General features: G+C 42.2%; 1 protein-coding gene across 2 annotated transcripts; it reads left to right on the plus strand.

Annotated features, from left to right (window-relative positions):
* Nucleotides 1-5: 5 nt before the first annotated feature.
* Nucleotides 6-23,013, plus strand: CHD1L (chromodomain helicase DNA binding protein 1 like). 2 transcript variants are annotated; one of them, XM_002188495.6, is made up of 23 exons: nucleotides 6-175; nucleotides 1,814-1,926; nucleotides 2,674-2,780; nucleotides 4,066-4,180; nucleotides 4,532-4,563; nucleotides 6,631-6,712; nucleotides 7,972-8,134; nucleotides 8,547-8,702; nucleotides 9,803-9,895; nucleotides 10,337-10,433; nucleotides 11,748-11,821; nucleotides 12,908-13,018; nucleotides 14,619-14,733; nucleotides 15,149-15,302; nucleotides 16,387-16,552; nucleotides 17,869-18,014; nucleotides 18,383-18,546; nucleotides 19,165-19,373; nucleotides 20,374-20,472; nucleotides 21,183-21,253; nucleotides 21,510-21,624; nucleotides 21,865-21,973; nucleotides 22,679-23,013. In XM_002188495.6, the coding sequence occupies exons 1-23, from the start codon at nucleotides 79-81 to the stop codon at nucleotides 22,755-22,757; spliced, it is 2,667 nt and encodes an 888-aa protein (XP_002188531.5). In that variant the 5' UTR covers nucleotides 6-78; the 3' UTR covers nucleotides 22,758-23,013. The 2 variants fall into 2 exon arrangements, with proteins under 2 accessions (XP_002188531.5, XP_030121863.4); XM_030266003.4 differs by having other exon boundaries at nucleotides 7,972-8,110.
* Nucleotides 23,014-23,288: the final 275 nt, after the last annotated feature.

A 23,288-nucleotide genomic window follows, 5' to 3' on the forward strand; every position in this document is an offset into this window, starting at 1 on the left:
GGTGCTGGGGCCGGCCCCGCCCGCAGCCGGCCTCGGGCGGCGGGAACGGCGCGGCGGTGCGGTGACTGACGTCCCGCCATGTCCCGCTTCTCCCAGGCGCTCCGCCGCGCCGGCGGCGCCCGGGCCGGGGGTCCGGGCGTGCAGGAGGCGGACGTGCAGCGGTGGGGGCTGACAGGTCAGCGGGGAGCCGGGGAAAGGGGCGGCAGGGAGCCTTAGGGGTGCGGTGCTGTCAGAGATGGCGGGAAGCGGCAGAGGGGCCCGCGCTGCCTGCGGCTGCCCAGCTCACAGAATGGCTGGCGTTGGAAGGGGACCTTGAAGATTTTCCAGTTCCAACCCCCCTGCCATGGGCAGGGACGCCTCCGTCTAGACCAGGTTGCTCAAAACCCCATCTGACTTGGCCTTGAGCACCTCCAGGGATGGGACATCCACAACTTCCCTGGGCAAGGCTCACCATCCTCACAGTAAAGATTTTTTTTTTTTCCCCTAATGTCTATTCTAAATATATTCTGTTTCAATTTGTACTGATTCCCTCTTGTCCTGTCACTGCAGGCTCCTGTAAACAGTCTTGCCCCATCTTTCCTGAAAGTTCCTGAAAGGCCTCAATTAGGTCACCAGGAAGCCTTCTCTTTTCCAGCCTGGACAACCTCAGTTCTCTGAGTTGTCTGAGGTCTGTACTAACTCCCCCCAGCTGTAGTTGTCTGAACTCTGTATTAGCACCCCCCAGGCTGGAAATAAATAAAGGTGCAAATAAAGTGGCTCCCAAGGGTGTCGAAGCGAGCTGCAGTTGCTGCAGAGATGGCATTGCTGCCATACTCTGTGCCAGCCTTCCCCGGGTGCTGCAGTCCCTCTGCTTGGCTTTTTGGCTAGGTGGGTGTTTGGGCCAGGGCTGAGCCTGGCTTTAACCCTCCCAGTGCCTCTGCACAGCCTCAGGCAGTTCTGTGCTTCGGGACTACGTGAGCAAGGGTTGGCCTGTTTAGTCGCCTGGAAGTGGGTGTCAATTAAAGTGTTTTTTGCTGCCTGGAGGGTGATGTTAAAGGGGAATGCCAGGGCATTTCCATCCTGCCCACACATTTTCCTTAGCTGCTGGAAGTCCTCACCTCAGTCCCTGGGCTGGTTTGGGTTTGTGTATCCTGCGGGCTGGTGAGTTACTTCATGCACTCAGTGTGCGCATTTTTCCAGGGAGGAGAGGGCAGCAATGCCAGAATACACAGCACTTGAGTCCAAGCACAAGGAAAGGTCTTGCCAACTCCTATGTGACTTGTTTTGTATTCATTTTGACGTATCATGCCCCATAATAAGGATTGCAATGGTGGTAGTAGTCATAGTGGCCTATAGTGGAGGTCTGCTTTAGCTTTAAGTACAGAAAAATGGAAACCATCTTGTTGAGAAATTATTATTATACAATAATAGATTGTGAGAAGTATTTCTGGTAGCCTAAAGCGTGTCCCTGGCTCTAATACTTAATTTAATACTTTAAAAAGTGATTCAGGCTGAAAATCAAGCTGTCTTTTAGGAATGCAAAGTACCAGCCTAATTATTAGATCAGGTTTCTTGCACAGTCAAGGATGGCTCCTTGACTGCCATGGCTCAGGGCATTTTTGTGTAAGTTGCTGAATATGCTTTAATTTAATTGCAATTACATTGGGGTCTTTGCTATCCAGGAAGGTAAACCAGCTTCTTCTGAAGGCTGCTGTGCTTTTCCTGTAAGGCAGAAGTTTGGAAAGGCCTGTTCTGGGCAGGACCTATTCCTAGTGTAAGTGTGTATGGAGTGCATTAAGTGACTGTAAGTGTAACAAATCACTTTTATTCCCAGGCATTAAACTTCGTCCCTATCAATTAGAAGGTGTAAACTGGCTGGTGCAATGCTATGAAGTCCAGCATGGCTGTATCCTGGGTGATGAGATGGGCCTTGGGAAGACTTGTCAGGTGTGTCTTCTTCTTCTGGAAAATTATCTTTGCTTAAATTTTTGGGGTTTTAGCTTAGTGTTTCTGCAGATTGAAAAAGTACCCTAATGATTCCCCCCCACCCATTCAGAATTCCATAATCAAGTGAGAGCTCATTGTCTCTTTCAGTCCTTAACCACTTAAAACAAGTCCTGAGTTAAGTCCTGTGTAACACCAAATGGGTTTCAGGGTTTTGTAAAAACATGAGTGGCCATTTTATCCAAACATCTTAATGCATAATTCATAGTGTGCAGAGTTGAAGGCACAATACACAGCCAGTACAAGGAAAATAATGTCCTTTTGATGCACTTGCACCAGGGGTTTTTGTGTTTGTCAGCATATGGATTAAAATGTATACATCTAATTTTTTCAGAGGTTTGTTGGATTTTTTAAAGTTTTTCAGTGGGTTTAAGTTTTGTTGGAAAATGACTGTGCTTTGGATCAGCTGATTTTATTCAATAGGTCTTAAATTACAGATATTTTTAGAAAGTGATGCATGGTAGACTGGGTTCATGACTGTGCAAAAAGGGGCTTCATATATGGAGGTCATGTTTTAGGATCTAAGCCTTTTTGTCTCTATCCCACTTGATATTCTGTTAACTCTGATTTGTGATAATGAATCTATGGGAACTAGCTGCAAAGCTCAGTAAGGAGACAGCTATGTAGGATCAGGCTATTGGGTTGAACCCTTCCCTTGTTATAAAAAAAAATATTTTCCTTGCCTTTTAGACCATTTCTCTACTTCTTTATTTGACAAAAAAGTTATCAAACAAAGCAAGATTTCTGATACTTTGTCCTCTGTCAGTTCTGAGCAACTGGAAGGAAGAGCTGGAGAGGTAAGTTTCAACAGTTTTCTGGTTTACTGTATTATTGCTCAGACTTGCAATTGCAAAGTTTGCAAGTTGCAAGATTGCAGAGATTGTTTTCAAATGTGCTCACTCCAATACTTCCTTTTTATCCTTTCAAAGGGATAGAAAGTAAAAAGGGAAGCTGCTACTAAACCAACAAATCAATGCAGACTATGCAGTTAATGCATAGTCTTTACAGTGCTGTGGTATACATGAACCCATCTATCCTATATTATTGGCTGACTTTCAGTCTAAATGCCTCCACTAGCTCCTTGCTTTGTATTGATTTGCAACCCTCCCTGCTCAGCCTCTCTTAGGCAAAATCTGCTGAAGACAGCTAGGAATCTTCATAATAAAAGGTAAGACCCAAGTTGTGGGGGCATGCTTACATATGCACACAAAATACATCACACACAATACATCAAAATACATCACACCTGTGCATGCAGCCCATCCTCGCTGGGGTGACAGTGCTGATGTGTATCTGCTGTGCCTGAAAGATGTACATTTCTGGTCTGTAGCCCACAGACTCCTTTTAAGAGGAAGGGCTAGAAGTTAAAGGTTAGAACAGAAGTCTGTGTGGCTGTCAGCTGATGCTGTCTCTCCGCATCTGAAGTCATGCAGGTTACATTCTGAAGCGAGCTGGCCTGATTTGGATAGATTTTGGGTTGGAATAGTTGGGAGAAACTGCAGTCCTTCATAGATCAACAGTGCAGCTTTCCAGAAGGAGTATTAGGTAAATAATAGTGATGGGATTAAATGAGGAGGAATTTTATGGTCCCTACAATTGAACTGGTTTTATCTGCTTTTTGACTGAGAGAATATATTTTTGAGACCCTGACTTGGACCTCTTTGCTGCATACATTTTTGTCTTTATTTTAGAATGATTCAGGACAATTCTTTGACCTTATCGGGGCCAACTGTATTCATTCACCTGCTTCTTATGAGTTTTTTTCAGTTCAGAATAGCAGTTAGGTCATGAGACTGATTTTCAGTCATCTGCCTTGGACTCTTACACCTAAAAGAATGCAGGTTTATTTAGGACTTGTTGAAACCACAGCCAACAGTGGAAGTGCCAACCTGAGGTGAAAATTATGAAGGAGTGAGATTCAAAAGCTGAGAGCCAGACATATCTCATAGGAGTGCAGGGTGTTTGGATAGGAATTCTCATCATCTGTGCAGTGGCTGTGTTTGGTAATGAGGTCCAGGGTCATAAACACATGAAAAGACTTAGCTTGGCTCACTGTTTTTTCTGTCTTTCTCTTAACAACAGGTTTGCTCCTGGTCTTTCTTTCATATCCTATGTAGGCAGCAAGGAAGAGCGGCGCAAACTGCAGGAGAATCTGGAAGGGGACTCTCACTTCCCTACGCTCCTGACGACATACGAGGTACGTGATGCCTTTGTCACTTGAAAGGGGGGCTCAAGTTTTCCTCACCTTTTTTATTCCTCTGTACCACCCAGTTCATGCCTTGTCAGCCCACAAGTTTTCTCACTTTTACACTTCCAATTCTCTTCTCCCCTCTTCATGGGTGGGGTGTGAGTGAGAGGGTGTGTGATGTTAAGCCATGACATGCTGAAGGTGTCATGTAGCTGTCATTTTTCTTCCTCAGGTAGTAAGTGCCTTCATTCCACTCTACTCCATTTCACCATAGTTTGCAGGCAGACAAAAAAATGCTCTGTTTCTTAACTGATGTATTTACTTAAATCACAAATCACAGTTCATTTTCTTTCATTGCAGATTTGCCTGAAAGATGCAGCATTTCTAAAGTCGTGAGTCTGGTTTTAATTTCTTCAAATTTAAGTCTGGATAGCTGTCAGTGATTTCTTAAGTGGATATTTGTATGTGTAAGATTCTGTGTTGTTTCACAAGAGACAGGGATGTTCTTGGCTTGTGATCAGAACTTTACCTTTTCCAACTTTCAGTCTTTAATATCAGCTAAAATATATGTGAACTTCCCCCAAGGACAGTTTTCAAGCCAGTTAGCTCAAAGCAATGTGACACATAGTGACTTACAGCAGTACATTAAGTATCAGTCCAGCAGAGGATATCCTCGAGAGCTTGAGGTTATAAAGGTATTAGCTGCAAAATTCACTGAAACTGACCTGCATTATATAACAGTGATAACGTGCTAATACCATGTCCTAAAGTTTATTGCCTCACAGTCAGAGCTGTGGAGGGCCTGTGAAGCATTATGCCCACTACAAAGCCTGATTATTCAGCTGAAATTCAGCCTGTAGGAGGTACTGTCGTGGTTATGCAGAATTCCACAGGCATCTGCACTTGAAATGGAGAGGAATTTTCCTTTTTTCTTAGCAGAAGTGCCAGCGCCTCGCAATGGTGCTATGACAAATGCTGGGGGCAGCTGTACATAATGAATGGCTCAGTATCTTTGTAGAAGCACAAATTCAGTGGCCCCTGCTGGCACAATTTTGTGTCTGTCAGGACTAGTCAGGCCTACAATGGGCACCCTCCTGTCTTTCAGCAAAGCACCTGTCCTTGGCCACTGCTGGAAGTAGCAGACTGTCTACACATCATAGTAGAAACCAGGTCTAATGAAAGATAGCCTGTATTGTCCTTGCAGTTTCATATCATGTTCTGCATTGCTGCATATTATTCTGTTTATTTTAAAGTGTAGCCCAGGTATGTAGCACCCAGGGAGAGCACGTAGCCAGCCCTAGTATCACAGAAATGTCAGCTCCAGAGTAATTTCCTACTTCTAAAGCTAACAAATAACCTCAAAGCCATGTCACTCAAGTTCAGAGTTTTGCCCTTTAGTCTTTCTTCTGAAAAAAAGGGGTTGCTAATCATTTGTACCTTGTTCTGTGTGGGAGCATTTGGAGCACTTTGTAAAGGAGGGTCAGTTATCAGATGTCTCCCCACCACTACTCCTTACAAGCAGTGTAACAGCACAAATGAGTTGAGCAAGAGCCATGGTCTAATGGAATAGATGAGGCATCAGACTTTGCTCTGCACATTGAGGTTCTGCAGTGCTTCACAGTGCAGAGTCCTGCAATTCAGCTCCTGAGCTCGTAGAATAAGAGTAATTACACATTTGATTGTTCTGGCAATGGAGAACCTCTCTGATATAGCAGAGAGGGAAATCAAGGCAAACAAAAAGGCTTTTTAGGAAGAGTGTAGGTCACTGTGGTTTTAGATGTTGTATTCCACTGGGAGGAGAAGTGCGTGGGTGAGAGAAGATGGAGGTTCATGCTTTCCCTCCCCTGGAAATTACTCTGATGTGGAAGTTGAAACCCTAGTGATAAGGAGGCACAAACACTGAGTCTTGAGAAGATGTGGAGTTTCAATTAAGCCTAGTGGATCTACTGGATCACCAGTGATACTGCAGCCTGCTAGAGGACTCTCTGCATAGAGCTGTATGAACACAGAATAAGTTGAAGCTCCTGTCTTGGGTGATTTGCAAAAGCCTTGGGATCACTCTTCCGTCACTGCCTCATGATCATTGCTAGGCTTTTGCACAGGTGCTAGGGCCTAGTTTCATGTGTCTTTTTCCAAATCAGAGACCTCTTTGAATGTTCAACAAACCTGTGTTTATGTCATTTTCCTGGTAGTAACCGGTGGAGAGAGAAGCAAGAAATTCAAGTGAATTTTGTTCGTTTTGATTTCAGAAAAAACTCACCCAGACTATAGTTAAAAAACTGTGTCAGCTCTTCAAAAACAGTACCTGTGAATTCTACCCCACTTTTGGTGTTTGCTGGTTGTTCATGAGATAGGACCCCACCTCAAGTTGAGCCAAGCCACTTACTTTGGTCTTTTTGCTACTTACAAGAATGAATTGTCAGCCCCTAACTGAAGATGGTTTTTTTTTGCTTGTTCAGCTTTAACTGGGCTGCCTTGGTTGTAGATGAAGCTCACAGACTGAAAAATCAAAATTCTCTGCTTTACAAGACACTTTCTGAGGTAAAGTAACTCATGTACCTTCTAGTGTCTTAAGACCTTTCTCTTTTCAGATTCTTTGTTTGTTCCCAGAGCATTAAACTCTGAATCATCACTTGTTTCCATCAGGGCTGCTGAAAAGATTCCCATATTTAGTGGCAGAGAGATAAAGGCCTTGTTGGCTTTGCATGGCAGTGGGCGGTATTTGGAGCTTCCCTCTCATTCTGCTTCATGTTTGGGCTTGCCATGTTGGAGCAATTTGAAAGACTTGAAAAAGTAAAACAGCCAGACATGGTGCTGAACCACAGCTGTGCCACTGCAGAAGTAGATGTCTGGCTGACCTCAGCAACAAGAGGCCATGAGAGCTCATGGCCTAGCTCATGAGAGCTCAAGTCTTGAACTGCTGGCTTCCACTGTCTCATTTAATGGAGCCACCCTTGTTTACAGAGATTAGAATTCCTCCAGCTTCCATAGCACCCTGCCGGAGCAGCACAAATACCTGAGTGAAGGCTGCGCTTCTTGTAATAGCAGTGAAACATCAGCATTTGGTGTGTGCTGGCATCAGCAACAATGCATGCAATACACCTTGGAAAAGAGGGGGTTTTATTGAATTCCTGAAAGTCTTACATATTCTGAATATATTGTCCATGATGTCTATAATTCAGGAGCTTTGGTTATAATCACAAAAAAAAAAAAAAAAAAAAGTGACTTACCTCATCGCTCCTCCTAACCTATTTTCTATTACCAAACTTGAGGGAAATTTGTATCTTTCCAAAGGTAAATGTATTTCCCAAGTCTCTTTATGGGGATTACTGTGGGCAACATGGACCTGATAATGTTCCTGTGTTTGTCAGAGTTACCCAGCAAACAGAAATGGAACTAATGGAACTTAGTCTGACATAGTTTCATTTCACTGGCCTATTCCAACTGCATTTTCCAGTTATCCCTCCTTATCTAACATCTAGTGTGCAGTATTAGACTGTAGACTGCATGGACCTAAGCATTTAAATGGAGTCAGTTTTGTACTTTGTTCTTATTTTGCTTACGCTGATTTCCTTGCACTGGTGCCAGCCTAGTCAGTTTGGAGCTGTTTGACTATCACTCCATACCTCACGTTTGAATAGTTTTGGCAAATCTGCAGCATTCTGCAAGCAGTTCTGTGCTGCCACTCATCTTCTAAGTTAAGCCTAAGAGTGGTGTGTGTGGACTTGTATATTAACTAACTTTTCTTTACAGATACTTTTTCCTAATGTTTTTGTTTTATTGTTGGTTTTTTTTTTCAGTTCTCAATAGGCTTCAGCCTGCTACTCACAGGCACTCCAATCCAGAACAGCCTGCAGGAACTGTACTCCTTACTCAGCCTTATTGAACCTGACATATTTCCTCAGGAACAAGTGAAAGAGTTTGCTGAGTATTACCAAGGTATTGAAAAGGAGAGTGAGCCAGGTCAGTGATAAGCAACATTGTACTTCAGTCAGAACCAGCTTTTATCTTGACTAGGAAACAACCATGACATGTCCTCTTTATTTGCTTTCTTTTATTGGTGACAAGCTTTAAAATAAAGCTACAAAACCTAATGATTACTTTTAAGGCAAAAGCTTTTTTAATGTAGCTCCCAAATGTTGCAGGTATGCAGGTATGTTTTGGTTTCTCTGTAAAATGTGGCTTGATTTCACCAATAGATGTGAGATTCTTTTTACATTTATTTTAAAAATGTGCTATTGAAGGTATTGTATAAATTCCTTACCTTTAGCACAGTATTCTCCTCTGTTTTTGTTGGTTTGGGGTGGATTTTTGGGGGGTTTTTGGGTTGTTTTTTTTTTTTTTTTAATTTTTATTTTTCCCTGCCTCTCCATAGCCAAAGAATTGCACAGTCTTCTGCAGCCATTTCTGCTTCGGCGAGTCAAATCTGAGGTGGCTGCAGAGCTGCCAAAGAAGGTGGAAGTGGTTCTGTACCATGGAATGTCAGCTCTGCAGAAGAAGTATTACAAGGCCATTTTGACAAAAGATCTAGGTAACTGGGCATTTTGAAGTCTATAAATTATTTAAAAACAAAACTAATTCCTTTCGTACGTGCAAACTAATTCCTGTTGTACATGCATGATCTTTTGTAAAGAAGCAGAAGTTACTTTGGTCTGCAGAATATGTACAGAATAAATATGCCAAATTTGGGTTGCTTAATTTTTGATTTTAGCTTGTGGCAAAATAGGAGACATATGTATTGATCTATTGATCAGGTACTGCGAGCTAGGAAGGGTCAGATTGAGGATCTGCTTTGGGCAGTCTCAAAGAAATTAAAGAAATTAGAAATACTTATCACAAGGTAAACCTGGTCCTGTTGCAGGTTTTTGTATTCAAACAAAAGAGTGGTACAAGAAATTTTGGATCTGTGGTTCTCTACAAATTTTCTAATAGTAGTACAGATACCGTAAAGCAAATTTCCACCTACTGGATGCAGATAGGAGTTTTTTGGGAAACTGCAGGGTTATGTAGACAATGCAACCACTACCATCATGTGGTTTGTGAGTGCTTATTTTCTGTAGGGAAATTAAAACTGGGGAGTTGCAGATGCTTTTTTCTTCTAGGGTTTTCTAGCACTTTGCATAAACATCACCCAGAAATCTGAAACTTCATCTTCTACTCTAGTCAGCATATGTACATGCATTTTTTTTTTGTTCTTCACAAAAATGCAACAAGGAGATCTTGTTGCCCAGGAGATCTTGACTGTGCTGTATTTTTTTTTTTTTTTTGAAAATGCAAATGAACTGCACCAAATTTCTTTCACATATTTTGATGATTTCACTCAGAAAAATTAGTGACCTTTTCCAAGGAGTCCAGAAATTTCAGTGAGTTTGACAAGGCAAAGTAATGCTAATCAGGGTCTTATTTCTAAATGCTTGTCTAAAAAGTGTGACAGAAATTTTTTTTTGGCCCATGAAAACAGATGTATTAGTCTTGTGATGGGAAATTCAAATTCAGATGTGATTCACAGAGAGAAATATTCCAGTGCTGAAGCACTTCAGAGCAGGGCTTAGTACCAAGACATTCCCAGTCACAGCCATTCATGCAGCATGGGCTTCTCTGCTCTGTTTTTTTCTCTGCTTTTTGTTCCAGATGCATTTGAAAATGAAACAGGAAGGAAGGTTACACTCCAGAATGTCTTAATTCAGCTTCGGAAGTGTGTTGCCCACCCATACCTCTTCAATGGTAGGAAAGCACTGTTCTCTTTTGGAACAGAAAAAATAACCTTCTTGATTTATACAGTGGTTTTCTATTATTAGTGTAATGCTTAAAAGAAGCAAGTAATAAACACTCTTGTACTTGAATCAGTAGCAGCTGTGAGTTTGTGACCTGTTCCAACACATGACAGTTCATCAATAATGACAAATAAAGTAGGAGACTGTGTGAATTCTGAGTTTCTGACTGCAGCTTTCTATTTCTATGTCCTCTGTCATCTAAACAAAGAAATCACAATGCTTTGTGAACTACTTTGGGTGTCATTTGGAGATAGAGAAGGACCATCAGCTCTCAAGCAAGCATCGTGTGGCTCTGCTCAGCAAGAGCGACAGTGCAGACCCACTGAGGTTTACCACAGAATTGTTATTTCTGTGGAATTAACCCTTCTTTTGAAACTCCTTTCTGTTCCAGGTGTTGAGCCAGAACCCTTTGAGATTGGAGACCATATTGTTGAAGCTAGTGGGAAGATGTGTTTGTTGGATAAACTCCTTTCATTCTTGTATGCTGGGTATGTCATGTTGGGATGGGGTTAACATAGGGAGAAAAAGTAAACTGGGAAAGCAAACTACATTATTTAGCCATAGACTGAGCAGTTACTCATCACAGCACAAGCACTGACCTATTTATTCCACATCATTACCTGAAAGAAGTAAAAAAATCTGTATTGGAGATGGTAGAGGAACCTTGAAGATTACTGCACACTGACCAAAGCATCTTGGTATTCAGCTGGGAGCAGGTGTGCTAACAGTATTGCTATTACTATTATAGTATGAACAGAGATTTTCAGGTGCTTTTACACCAGTATTTCTCAAAGCATTTGACTAACTCTCGCACATGCTCTCCTATTTGCCATATTTGAGAACCTGGCACAATAACCATGTGACTTGGTATTCAGCATATCTGCTTTGATTGTGAGTTTCCTGAGAGTGGTTTCTAATGCCTCAGTTGAGTTCCTTTGTGCTAGCATGCCTGTGTTAGCCTGGGAGGCACAATCCATGCTAAATGTGGAAAAGAAAAACCCAAGACTAAGCTGAAACTTCAGAAGTTTGGGATTGATGTTCAGAACCCCTTGTGTTGTGCTCTGGTGAGTTCAGATCCTGGAATCCAAAGACCAAAGGACAGAGCTTCAACAGCCCTTGTGAAGTTCTGCTGTGATTTTGTTGTGTTTGTCCTGCTGTGTAGCACCTTATGAGTGGCTACATCTTCACTGAATGTCTTTGCTGCAGGACCAACCCTGTGCAAATTCTGGACTTGAAAATGTCTTTGTTCTGCTCTAGGGTGAAGTCTGATTTAAACAGAGCACTGTCTGAAGCCTAGTGCTGGGAGGGAAGAGAGTTGATTTCTAACACACTTTTGTGGTAGAGCTTGATCTTTGAAGATCATTTGCTGGAGAAGGAGATGTTCTGCTGTTACAGAGATGCTGATACTATATTTTACCAGTATTTCAAATGCATTGTAATGTGTGATTTGAGAGCAATCATATGGTGAAGAAGACCTCATCATGCAAGGCTGAAGCTCGGGGTCCTTTTAGATAGGCTGCTTACTAGCCTGTATCTAGCCAGCAGCAGAGCTGTGCCAGAGCCCTGTTACTTCTCTGACTCTACACTCTGCACAGGGCAAATGATGATGGCAGATAAAGCTTAACTGATTGCATTTAGATGTGGAGCTGAAAATGTGAGGGAATGGGCCGTGATTCTGGGACACAGCCTTGCTGCATACCAGGGACTAATAATGACTGGTTAAGCTGTTGTGTCCCCCCAGCACACTGTGAAGTGCTGTCACAGCATGCTGAGGATCACAGGGTTTCATGTTCTTCTTGCAGTGGCCACCGCGTGTTGCTCTTTTCTCAGATGACTCAACTGCTCGATATCCTGCAGGACTACATGGACTATAGAGGTATGTTCTGCACACTTTGATAGGAGAGGGCTTATCCTAATGATCTCTGTCAGATGATCTTGTTTGATCCACCTGGGATGGATAAAGGAATGTGATTAAGATTTTTGGCTTCTTAGCAGGCAGGGACCGTATTCCTGCAGCAGCTCTGTGAGTTGGAGGGTCTTGAGTTCAGCTCTTTGCTCTAACCAGCTTCCTGAAATGAGCTGGCAGTTAAGTGTTCTTCAGAGTAGCTTCATGTTTTGTGCTTTGATGAAATGGAGCTCACAAATTGCAGGGTAGCAATGTTTCATTATATACCTGTGTTCAGCTGTGTACCTGTGACCTGAAGTAATTGCAGTAAAGGCAACAGGCTTGCTCTAGATTCACTTTGTCCAGCATAAAACACAAACTGAGCCACAGTTATACCAGGAAATTAATTTTTGATTAAAACAGTTGTTGACAGTGGGGCCCCAACATGTCTGAGGGCAGGTTGGATCAGACCATTTTTGGCAAGGTTAGCAATGTGTTCTTGGGACGTTTTCTTTTGTTTCAATCCACGTGGCTCCATGCCTACTTAGGATTTCCCATGAAAGAGGCTTTTGTTTGGTGTTTATGGTTTTGGACGACTAATAATTTAGGATAAAGCCAAATGTAGTGCCATATTCCATACTGCATGCTCACAGCAAAGCACACTGAAGGCCGTGGGAGTTGGATAAGGAGGATCTGATGGTTCTTGGCCTGCTTTGTGGGGCCAACAGCCAGCACAGCATAGTCTGAAATGGGACTGTGTGCTAATGTTCTTTTACTTGGTCTCTGAATTTTCCTGCTGTGTTTCCAAGCAGTAAATTAAATGCTTAGAGTCTCTGCTTCAGAGTCGGCTAAGTTGCTCTTTACCAACAGTCAATCTGGAAGTCAGGGTCATTACCTCAGTTTATATGAGATTTAACTGGGAAAAAATGAAGGAATTGAAGGCAATTAAATGAGAACCAAGTCAGTAGGATTTGGCAAAAAAAAGATTCAGGACAGCAGTGAGACAACAGAGAATGAGGTAGGAGGGTAAGAGTAAAGGCAAAATTTCAGAAACATTCACTCTGTTTGTTTGGAAAGGCTACAGCTACGAGCGGCTGGATGGCTCTGTTCGGGGTGAGGAGAGACATCTTGCCATCAAGAACTTTGGTCAACAGCCCATCTTTATCTTCCTGTTGAGCACCAGAGCAGGTAAGTAAGGAGAGACAAACAAGCCATCTTGCTTTGGCACTCTTATTTTATTCCCTCTGGCAAGGTTTTAGGGAATTCTGAATCCTTCAGAGCCTGCTTGTGTGGGGGCTTTTTGAGGGAGACAGGACACATCCTGAACTTGGATCTCTCATCTAGGACATCTGGTTTCTGTGCTTTCCTTTTGGCAGCTGATGCCAAGATCCTTTTCATATTGCAGCCTCTTGAGTTTATTTTATTCCAAGTTCCATAATGCCTGTCTTTGTGCCAATTTGAGCTTAAGGAATCTCACTACCATTTTATTTCTGCAAGCATCAGACTTTAGGCAGGAACAGACTTCCTTTAAGTAAGCTGGTGGAAATGCTTCTTAAGTTTGCTGAACATGGACGTCCTCTTTAGCTGGCAGACAGACTGAAACGAGAGTCTTTTACTGTCCCGAGACTGCAGAGAACTCCATGGGACTGCCATCTGTGCTGCTTCACCTCTTTGCTCCCTGGGCAGATGTGTGTCTTCTACAGTACAGTTTCAAATCTCCCTTTCTCTCTGTTCAAACAAGCACAGAGCCAGGCTTCTGCTTGTCTCCAGAGGAGGAATCCACACTGCTTGGTCTCAAACATCAAACTAGGAACCAGGTCTTCCTCTGGCCTTCTGGTTAGACTGGTCTTGATGAGCCTGCACCACAGTGCACAGGGAGGAACACACAGGGATAGTGAAGGGAAGACCCTAATGCTGGATGTGTGTCAGGAGTATGTATGTCTGTCACCGTGGTGCCTGAGCTTTCCCTCCCATGCCAGCCAGACTTAGGGTTGTTTTTTACTGCACACTGTTATGTGTGGCCTAAAGCATCTTGTATTCAGCTGGGAGCAGGTGTGCTAACAGTGTTGCTATTGTTGTTATATTATGGACAGATATTCAGGTGCATGACTGTCTCCATTTGCAGGGATATTCTGATTACAGGGAAGGTGTCTTGTCATGAGCTGGGGGAAATGTAAGGCAGCAGGCTGTCCCCTCTTTAACTACACAATGTGGTCACAGTAGAGATCTTATAAAATGTAAAATTAAATGGGTTTTTTTAAATCTTTTTATTTCATGAGAGCCCAAGTTCTAACCTCAAAACCCTTAAGTCTCATAAACGCCTGGGCTCTGGTTATTGTATAGTTTGGCTTGGTGTTTTCCACTGTTTCAGTGGTGTACTTACATCTGGCTGTGTGCTGCAGCCAAATCATGACTTGGGCAGTCCCTTGCCACTTCAGGGAAGCCAGTCCTTGCACGGATAATCTGCCTGCCAGCAGAAGAATTATGTCTATGTTCATCAGTCTTGACAATCAGTCCCTTTTGCATTGGTTCACTCACACCCTATGTTTTTTGATTACAATGCATTGTACAGCTTCTTTTTTGGACTGTTTCAGACAGCTGGAAACTGGAAATGGAAGGCTTATCCATCTGTCTAGATCCTTATGAGACTTAGATTTGGGTTTGAGAGATGGATTGGATTAGATACAGTTGATCAGATCTGACAGAACTTTGCACAGCATAAATTCTCTAGCTTCTCCTTTATTTTCTGTTGGTGATATATTTTATGACCTTCTTCTTTTGTTTGTAGGTGGAGTTGGCATGAATCTGACAGCAGCAGATACAGTTATTTTTACTGATAGTGATTTTAACCCACAAAATGACTTGCAAGCAATAGCAAGAGCTCACCGGATTGGGCAGCACAAGTGAGAAATGTCACTACTTGTGGTTTGGTTGCTGACTCTCTTGGCCTCTCAGTATTACTTGCCTCTTCCATAGGCAGTGGAAGGTTAAAGTATGAAGATAGATTGAAGATCAAAGGGAAGCAGAGAGGATTTTTTGTCTTCATTTTCCAACTGCATCCTCATACAATCTTGTCCTTGTTATGTATCCAGGGTGGGAACTTTGTAAATTTGGAGTAGGAGAAGGAGGGTGGAGGTTTGCAGTGAGCATTTCTCCTGTGTCAAGCAGAATTGTATCAGCTTCGCATTTCTGCTGATTATTTTTGCTCATTTTGTTCTTACCTTCTTTACTTACCAAAGGAGTGGGTGAGGGGATAGTAAATACCTTAGTGCACCTCAAAATGAAGTAAGTAATAAGAATTTTCTTAAACCTTCCGAGGCCTGTAAAAATTATCCGTTTGATTGGGCGAGATACAGTTGAAGAAATAATCTACCGAAGAGCTGCCTCCAAGCTCCGGCTGACCAATGCCATTGTTGAAGGGGGGAAGTTTGCTCTGGGAGCACCCAAGCCTCAGGGAACAGCAGAGTTACAGGTAAACCAGAGTTGTATCCTCAATTTAACTCCAGTAACCACGTTAGAAATGTCCCAGAATGTTTCTGTGTTTACATTGGACTTGAACCTCTCTGTGCATTGACGTGACAGCTTTTGTATGTAGGAACAAAAGCGACATCCCAGGTCCAGACAGCATCTGATGTTTGAAGACAGTTTTTTGCAATTTTGAAGTGCATTCATTGTGGAAAAGGGGTGTGTTGTCTTGGAGAAGAGGGGAATTCAGAACCTTTCTTTGTCTTACTTGTTTTTTAATTCTAATTAGTGGAAATTGTAAAAAGTGGAAGCTGGACTCATTGCTTCTTGAACTGATCTTTCTCTGGTGCTTTTCTCTCACAAGCAGAGCTGATAAGAAGTCAGGTGATAACGTAGTCAGCTTTTGGTTGTTAGTCTGAAACTCGGTCAGCCTTCTTTTGGCCTCTTGGGCAAATACAGTGTCTCAGGAGTCAGTTTATAATTCTGACCTGAAAGCTGAGGTTTGTGTTGAGAACTTGGCTTCAAAGCATCAAGTGAAGTGACATTTAAGGGAATATATTCCCTGTGTGCAGCTAAACCTAGGAGAGGTTTGGATTTATGTATCCTTTCCCCCTCTGCCTGCCCTCCTTGCCCCATTTGTATGTATGTCAGCAATTAAAGTTTCTGTGGGAGAAGTGGAACTGAGCCCATAGGAAATTCCATGCTGATATTTTTCTCCCCCTGGATTTTTATGGTATTTAGGCTTTTGTTTTAAACAAGTTGAGGGCAAAAGCAAGCCTGGCCTTTCTGACTATGAAGAAAGCTGCTTGAAAGCAGTCAGTATAGTGCAATTTTGTCATTTAGCCCTGAAGAAAAACGACTGTTCAAGTCTGGATGAGTTATGATAATGGGAGAAATGTTGTTGGGGCTTGTCCCATCAGGTGTTGGGAGAATGGGGCATGTTAAAAAAATAAGTATTTTGATAGGCAGCCTTAAAGTTTAGGTTCCACCACTCATACATCCTTTGCATTTAAGCTTGAGAAGTTTGAGACACTGGGATTGACATGGAATTAGAGATAATAATAGTGAACTTCCCCTTCTCTTTGTTAAAGCTGAGTGAAATCTTGAAATTTGGCCTGGATAAATTGCTCTCCTCTGAGGGAAGTACTGTACAGGATGTGGAGCTGGAAAACATCCTTGGAGAGACAAAAGGAGGGCAGTGGATAATGGAGACTGTGCTGCCACAAAAGGAAGAGAATGAAGAGGAGGATACAGAGAGTAAGTTAAGAATCTAAATAGCTGTGTCACTTGAGTGCTGGTAAAGAAGGCTTCCCAGGCAGGGGTGGCATTTCTCAGGAAAGAAGAAGAAAAGCAGAATTGTAATTAAGTTACTTGGATTTTGTTTGTGGCCTATCCACAAACTTTATTTCCGAGTCTATTGGTATTTTTGTTCTTTTTTTCTGTCCTTATTTGCCTGTTTGTAAGATAATGTTTACAATACTTGCCCAGTTTTGGTGACTAGGAGTTGAATTGCTTTTCATATTTTAGTACCTCAGATGGAGATTCCTGAGAAATGGGGAAACAGTTATATTGTAGCTATTGCTTTTCCCACAGAGAACCATTAAGACAGATCTACAGTTTTGGAGATATTAGAGTAAGTTGGGGTAAGGCTGTGTAGCAGGTGTTTCATTTTTTATCTCCAAATAAAGGATTATTGGCTATGAAAATCCAAAAGGTGAGGTAAGAAATGGAGAGTCATGGTGTCTATAGAACTAAAACAAACTTACTCTGTCTTCAAAACTCTGCTTTCCAGCCCAATTGTCACCCAGTTGTGGTTAGTTTTTCATAGCCCTGTACTACATGAAAATAAATTCTAAAATTACTTCTCTCTTCCAGTGCCTTCTTTCGCAGAGAAAGACTGAGTTTTTGTCTGGGTACACAGTAGCACTTAAATATAGATTTGTGACTGAAGCTGAAGTATGGCTCTGCAGGATAGTTATTGTCCATCTAGCAGCAGTTGCCAGCAATGAGTAATTATTTGCTGAGAGTTAGTAAAGAGTGGTATTTTCTGGTGGTGACTTAAAAGAGGGGCAGTGGTACCACACTGTGTAATAGGTATAGGGAAAATAACTCATGTGGTGAGCAGCAACCCTGGGCTGCCAGAGTTCTGTACTTGCATTTCATTTGGGAAGTCAAAAGCAAAAATTTGCTGTCCCTTTTCAAGAGCTGCCTGTAACTACATAGCAGAGCTGAATGAATTCTCCACTGGCAGAGATGGAATGACCAAAGAGAACAGCAATGGAACCACAATTTAAAATAATTAAATTAAATAGGAAGAAGGATTCCTTGCCAGTCTAAACATGTTAAATTATCTTAAATTAAAAGCTTTTGTCAGAGGAAGGAAATCTTGATTCTCCCATTTCTACATGATACTGATTCTGGTCATACCAAAAAGTTGTGAGAGTGAAGATCTTTCTCTGCTGAGGGTAGAACAATGTCACAGAAGAGCCAGATTTTTTTTTTTTATCTCACTGTACATTTTGGGTGTTAGTAGGTTTCTGTACCTTTTCACACTTTTAAATTATTTTTTAAAGATCACATGTACGTGTATGAAGGCAAAGATTATTCAAAAGAACCCAGCAGAGAAGACAAAAAAGCATTTGATCAGCTTTTGGACCTTCAGAAGGCATTGATTGAAGAGACCAGTAAGGAAGGGAGAGCTCTCCGGAACAAAGCAAACGTAAGGCAGATGTGACAAGGAACATGATGTTAATTCATTTGCATGTGGAAAATTAAACTTGGCAGTTCTCTCTCTTTACCTACAGCTTGCAGAAGGCATGTTAAAAGATTTGGATGTCAGTGTACTAAAGCTGGCTCTGGAATCAGGGCTTGACAATTCAGCAGTTCTGCTAACAGATCTGAGATATGCTGTAGAGGGCACTTCTGTTAACTCAGGTCACAAAACCACGTATTATGTGACAATTGTGTTGTGATGATTAAGACTTGTGGACAAGTCAACAAATGGGAAAGGAATGTAAGCTAAGGAAGGCATCAGGCATGGCTTTAAGATGAGCAGTTTGTTTCTGTGGTACCTTTTTCTTTCTCCAGGCCCTTCTCACAGGCCTTCGGGAGCAGTCAGCCAGGAGGAAGCATTTGCTGAGTGAAGAGGAGCTGGAGGCTCGGAGGAAGAAGCGCCAAGAAGCAGCAGCAAAGAGAGCAAGGCTCATGGAGGAAAAGAAGGCAGCAAAAGCAGAGGCAGAACACAAGAAAAAGTATGGTTTGTATTGCGTCTACTACTTGTAAATCGATGTCTGTTGCACTGTACTCTTGGAACGTGTCTGATTGATGGAAGTAATATGCTCAAACTGTATAACATGGGGATGTGAAGGTGGAAAAATGGCTTGAGTCCCTAGCAAGAGTTCTTTCCTCCTGCATACCCTGCCTGATTTTACCTCTACTTTAATTCATAGAGGATGGCCTGAATAAGAGCCCCATGTCTGACTGTACAATCAATGAGTGTTTGGGAGAAGCTTTCTGAAGTGTCACAGTTGGCACCTACAAATTGGTCTGACATCTGTGACTCTTTGGCACGTCTTAACTTTCTCCTTCTTGTTTCCCAGATATTCTTCCTTTTCACCACTCCAAATAGCTCTTTGACCTTTGCTATGTGCTCAGTTTTTCCATGCCTGCAATTGGCTTATCACATTGGCACATGGCTGTTAATATTATAAATAAGAACTTTGGTAACCATTGTTCTGGCCTAAAATGGGGAGGGAGCAGAGGGAATGCAGGTCTAGGTCTCCTGTGTTTCACTGCAATGATTTAAACCAAGCTGTGTTTGAAACCCCCACCTTTGATTTTCTTTGAACATCCTCTTCTCTTGGTTTCAGGATGGCCTGGTGGGAGGCCAATCATTACACATCTACCTGCCTTCCTTCAGAGGAAAGCGGCTCCGAGGAAGAGTTTGAGGAGGATGAGTTGGGGTGGAATGTGGATTTAGATTACAAAGATGGAGGCCAGAACTATATTAAATACATCATGGGAGATGTAACCCACCCCCAAGCAGAAGAGGAAGATGCCATCATTGTCCATTGCCTAGGTGGGACTTGTGAACAACAAGAGTATTGTTGGGTGGGGTGAACAAGGGAGCTGACTTGTCTCTAATGGTTCAATAGTTTCTAATTCTGAAATAATTTGGATTTGAGTCTGACTTAATCTCAAGTGATGCAGAGGCAATACAGCCTCTACTCCAGCATATATATCCCACATAAGTACTAGCAAGGTGTGCAAGGGTCGTTGCATGCCTGCTCTGGATTTATGGGTAAACCTCTTCAAAGGTGCCTGTAGGTCTTGAAATTTTATATCTGTGACTAAATTATGACAGTTCCCGAGAGTAGAGCCTGTTGTTTATCCTGTGGAACCTGTAGGAATCAAACTGAGATGCTGAAATTCACCTTTTTCTTCTGATCAGCAGAGAGAGACGGACACTTCCAGAGGCTGAGGTCAGAGTCTGTTGGTGGTTGTCTCTCAATACTGACAGTACAGAGGCTCTAGGCTAGTCTCTTAAGGCCCTCTTTTAAGACATTAAAGCTGAGGGAGATAAAGTCACATTATGGAGCTCCTCCTGAAGCAGTGTTGGAGTTGCTGTCTGTCCAGGGCTACAGCAAATCGTCATCACGTGCTTTAGCTTATGCTACACTGTGCCTGAAAGCTCATGTTTGAAGTTCAAATGCCAAGTAGAAGTGAAAGACTGTAAATATCAAACACCTGGTGTGGGAAGCCCAAGGCACCACATATTACATGCATGCTCTGTATATGTATGTGAGGATACTGTCAGGTTTATATGTTCAGTCTGATGGTTAGTACTTGTTTCAGCATTCTTGGTGAACAGTAAGGAATTTTTCTGCATTGTTTTGATCCAGGGCTGAGGTTTATCTTTTAGAATAGTCTCTTGAATAGTGGTTGACTTGAGTTTGTGTGTAGTTCCCATATCTGGTTTTGATAATCATTCATTGCCTATGTACAGAGCAGGTGCCTTTCCCGCAGGGGTGGTCTCAATCTCACTTCTGAAAGGAATCTAACTTGTTATTTCATTCTAGATGACTCTGGCCGCTGGGGAAGGGGTGGTTTATTCACTGCTCTGGAGGCTCGTTCTGATCAGCCAAGGAAAATATATGAGATGGCAGGAAAGATGAAAGGTAAGAGATGGAAATATGACCTGAGGCCAAGATACTTGAAAGAGGTAAAACCCCACTGACACTGCAGGAGTGAAGTGCCTGGATACCTCAATACTCATGTTTTACTCTTTCTCTGGATATGTGCGTCCCTAGATCTGAAAGTAGTAATTCAGCAGGTGCTTTGACTTGGCTTGTTTGGAGTGTTAGAACTTTGAATAGGGGTTGATCATTCCAATTCATCCTGCAAACTTCTACATTATTCAAAAATATTTTTCACTAAATAAGACAGAACACTTCATCTTCTCTGAAAGTGCTTTCAGGAAGGATGAAAGCCACCTCAGGCACCATTCAGCTGAGCCTTTGCTTCCCATGAAGCACTAATCTTTTCCTGATCATATATTACCAGTTTTGAGATACCTGCAGCTGGCTAGGAATGAACATCTTGCTAGATCTTTCTAATTTCCTGGGAGTTGCTTTCTTCTCATTTTGGTGTCTCTCTTTCCATTTGTTGTCTTTAGTTGGGATGTGTGTGTGTGATTGTGTGGCTCAGGGGAAAATGTTTGTCTTGCTTCTGTGGGCAAAGGATCTGACTGCTTAAACCATCATAAGGAGATACAGTCTCAGAGAATAATACAGAATTTGACAGTGAAGAATTTGACTGCTTCATTGACTGCTTGTTTACTCTTCAGGACTGATTTTTTATTGTTGTCCTGTTCTTTTTTTTTGGACAGACCTGGAGTTAGGAGGAACCCTGTTATTCCCTATTGATGATAAAAAATCCAGGAAAAAAGGACAAGATTTGGTGAGAATGAGAAGCTCTTTCGTGTTTTGCTCTATCCATATGTTTTTGAAGCTGTGTGAAATGAACCTTATGTCTTTTTCACAATAATGGCACTGATTACTGAACATGGCTAAGTTGCAGTTAAATATCAGAGATAATGAGTTCTTGTCTTCGTTTATTAAAGGCACAAGTTAGTAATGCAGTTTTCCAGCACTGTCACCGTGTTTCTTAGGACTGTATATAGATTCTATTTCAATTTTTTGTGTTTTCTCCTTAGCTGGCCTTGATTGTAGCTCAGCACCGGGATCGGTCCAACAACTTGTCTGGCATTAAACTGTCAGCTTTGGAAAAGGGCCTGAAGAAGATTTATTTAGCAGCCAAGAAAAGGAATGGTAAGTGTCTTTCAAGTAGAACAGTGAATCCATACGTGTGTGGTTGCACCTAAAGATGATGACCAATTTGTACCTCTCTGTTGTGTTTTTCTGAAGTGAAGTGAGATCTCCATTGCAGATAGGCTGCTCAAAAGTATTTCTTCTATTCTTTGCTGGGTAGCTTGAAGTCTTTTTCTAGATTGCTTTCTGTATGTGTATCTTCTGCTGAAGAGTGTGCACTCTCTGTTCCCTCCTTCTCAGCAACAGTGCATCTTCCACGGATTGGGTATGCAACAAAAGGCTTCAACTGGTACGGCACCGAGCGGCTCATCCGAAAGCACCTGGCAGCTCGGGGTGTGCCCACTCTTATGTATCCTTTTGCAGTGTGTCTCATCCCGTTCACCATCTAGTACTTAAATGATCCTGTAAATATCTTGGTAAATGCAAAGCAAGGAAGTAAGGCAAAGCACAGATGCCACAGTCCAGCTAAAAAAACTGGTTTCTCTCACTTTGCTGTCAGCATCCAGCATTTCTGACAGCATCCAGGTACTCATTCCACACTGAAGACTTAGCATTTTGGGTGATAATGACAGATGAGTGTGATTCAGCGTGCCTGTCAGGATTTGTTAGAGCCAGGTGCTAGTCTTCTGTTGACAGCATGGACTTACCTGTATATACCACATCTGTGGGGGACATGACTGGAATTTCAGATTAATGGAAGTGACTCAGAAAGCAGCAAAAGTGAGACTATAAAAAAACATTACAGTGTTCCAAACAGGTGATAGCCTGCTTCCTTTGCTGAACACGATGAAAGTTGGTGTGTTAGGACAGGCTTAGGAAGGCTTTCACCTTCCACAAAAGGAAGCAGGTTTACAAGGAGGCTCTGTTTTGTCCCTTCTCTTGGAAGACATGCATTTGCTATACTGACACTGTCAGCAATTCCTTGAAACCAAAAACCTGAAACAAAGACAAAAGTATTCAGAACATTTTGGCTCTCTTCCTTGGTAAATCTGTTAGTGGACATATTGTCTGGTACTTGTTGACACTTGACAGCATTTCCTTGACATTCTATTAGATACTACTTCTCTAGGAATAAAGGCTCTTCCTCTGCTTCACAGCCATATTCATCTTCAACAGCAGTCTCAAAGCCATGAAGATGAAGTAATTTCACGAAGAACATGCACAAGAACGACCATCACTCAGGCAGTCCATGTGCATTCGTGTCAGAAACATGGGTTGCACAACCATTATTCACACCTGTACCTCTCTGCTGTGACTGGCCCTGACATTTGCATGTTGTCAGTGCCTCTGGAGTGGAATAAGACTCTCTCTGGCTTCAGAGTCCAAAGGATCTTGGCTCAATCCCAGATCTCTTTTGGAGATGGAAAATTAAACTTTTAACTGACAGTCCATTGTTATCCTTTACATTAAGTTATTGTTAGAGCTTGGAATACAGTATTGTTTAGCTGTATTTCCCTGCCCCCTCACTCCCTCTCAAATTTCATACCTTATCTCACTATGCCTCTTTTCAGTCAGCTTTTTAGTGGTTACCTGGCATTTAGTCTACATGTCCACATATAGCTCAGCAGAAAGGAACTTGTCAACTGTATGATAACCACACAGGATAAATTGTTGATACTCTTCTCATTTCTAAGAAATCCAATTGACTTGCATTTGTTCAAATA

Source organism: Taeniopygia guttata, chromosome 1 (genome assembly GCF_048771995.1).
Source record: "Taeniopygia guttata chromosome 1, bTaeGut7.mat, whole genome shotgun sequence".
Taxonomy (NCBI): domain Eukaryota; kingdom Metazoa; phylum Chordata; class Aves; order Passeriformes; family Estrildidae; genus Taeniopygia; species Taeniopygia guttata.

Excerpts from the sequence above, each read along its gene's own strand:
- CHD1L (XM_002188495.6), top strand. The coding sequence starts at position 79 with ATGTCCCGCTTCTCCCAGGCGCTCCGCCGCGCCGGCGGCGCCCGGGCC. Across the intron at positions 8,135-8,546 it reads TGAAAAGGAGAGTGAGCCAG|CCAAAGAATTGCACAGTCTT; the intron begins GTCAGTGATAAG and ends GCCTCTCCATAG. Across the intron at positions 18,547-19,164 it reads GAGGCAGAACACAAGAAAAA|GATGGCCTGGTGGGAGGCCA; the intron begins GTATGGTTTGTA and ends TCTTGGTTTCAG.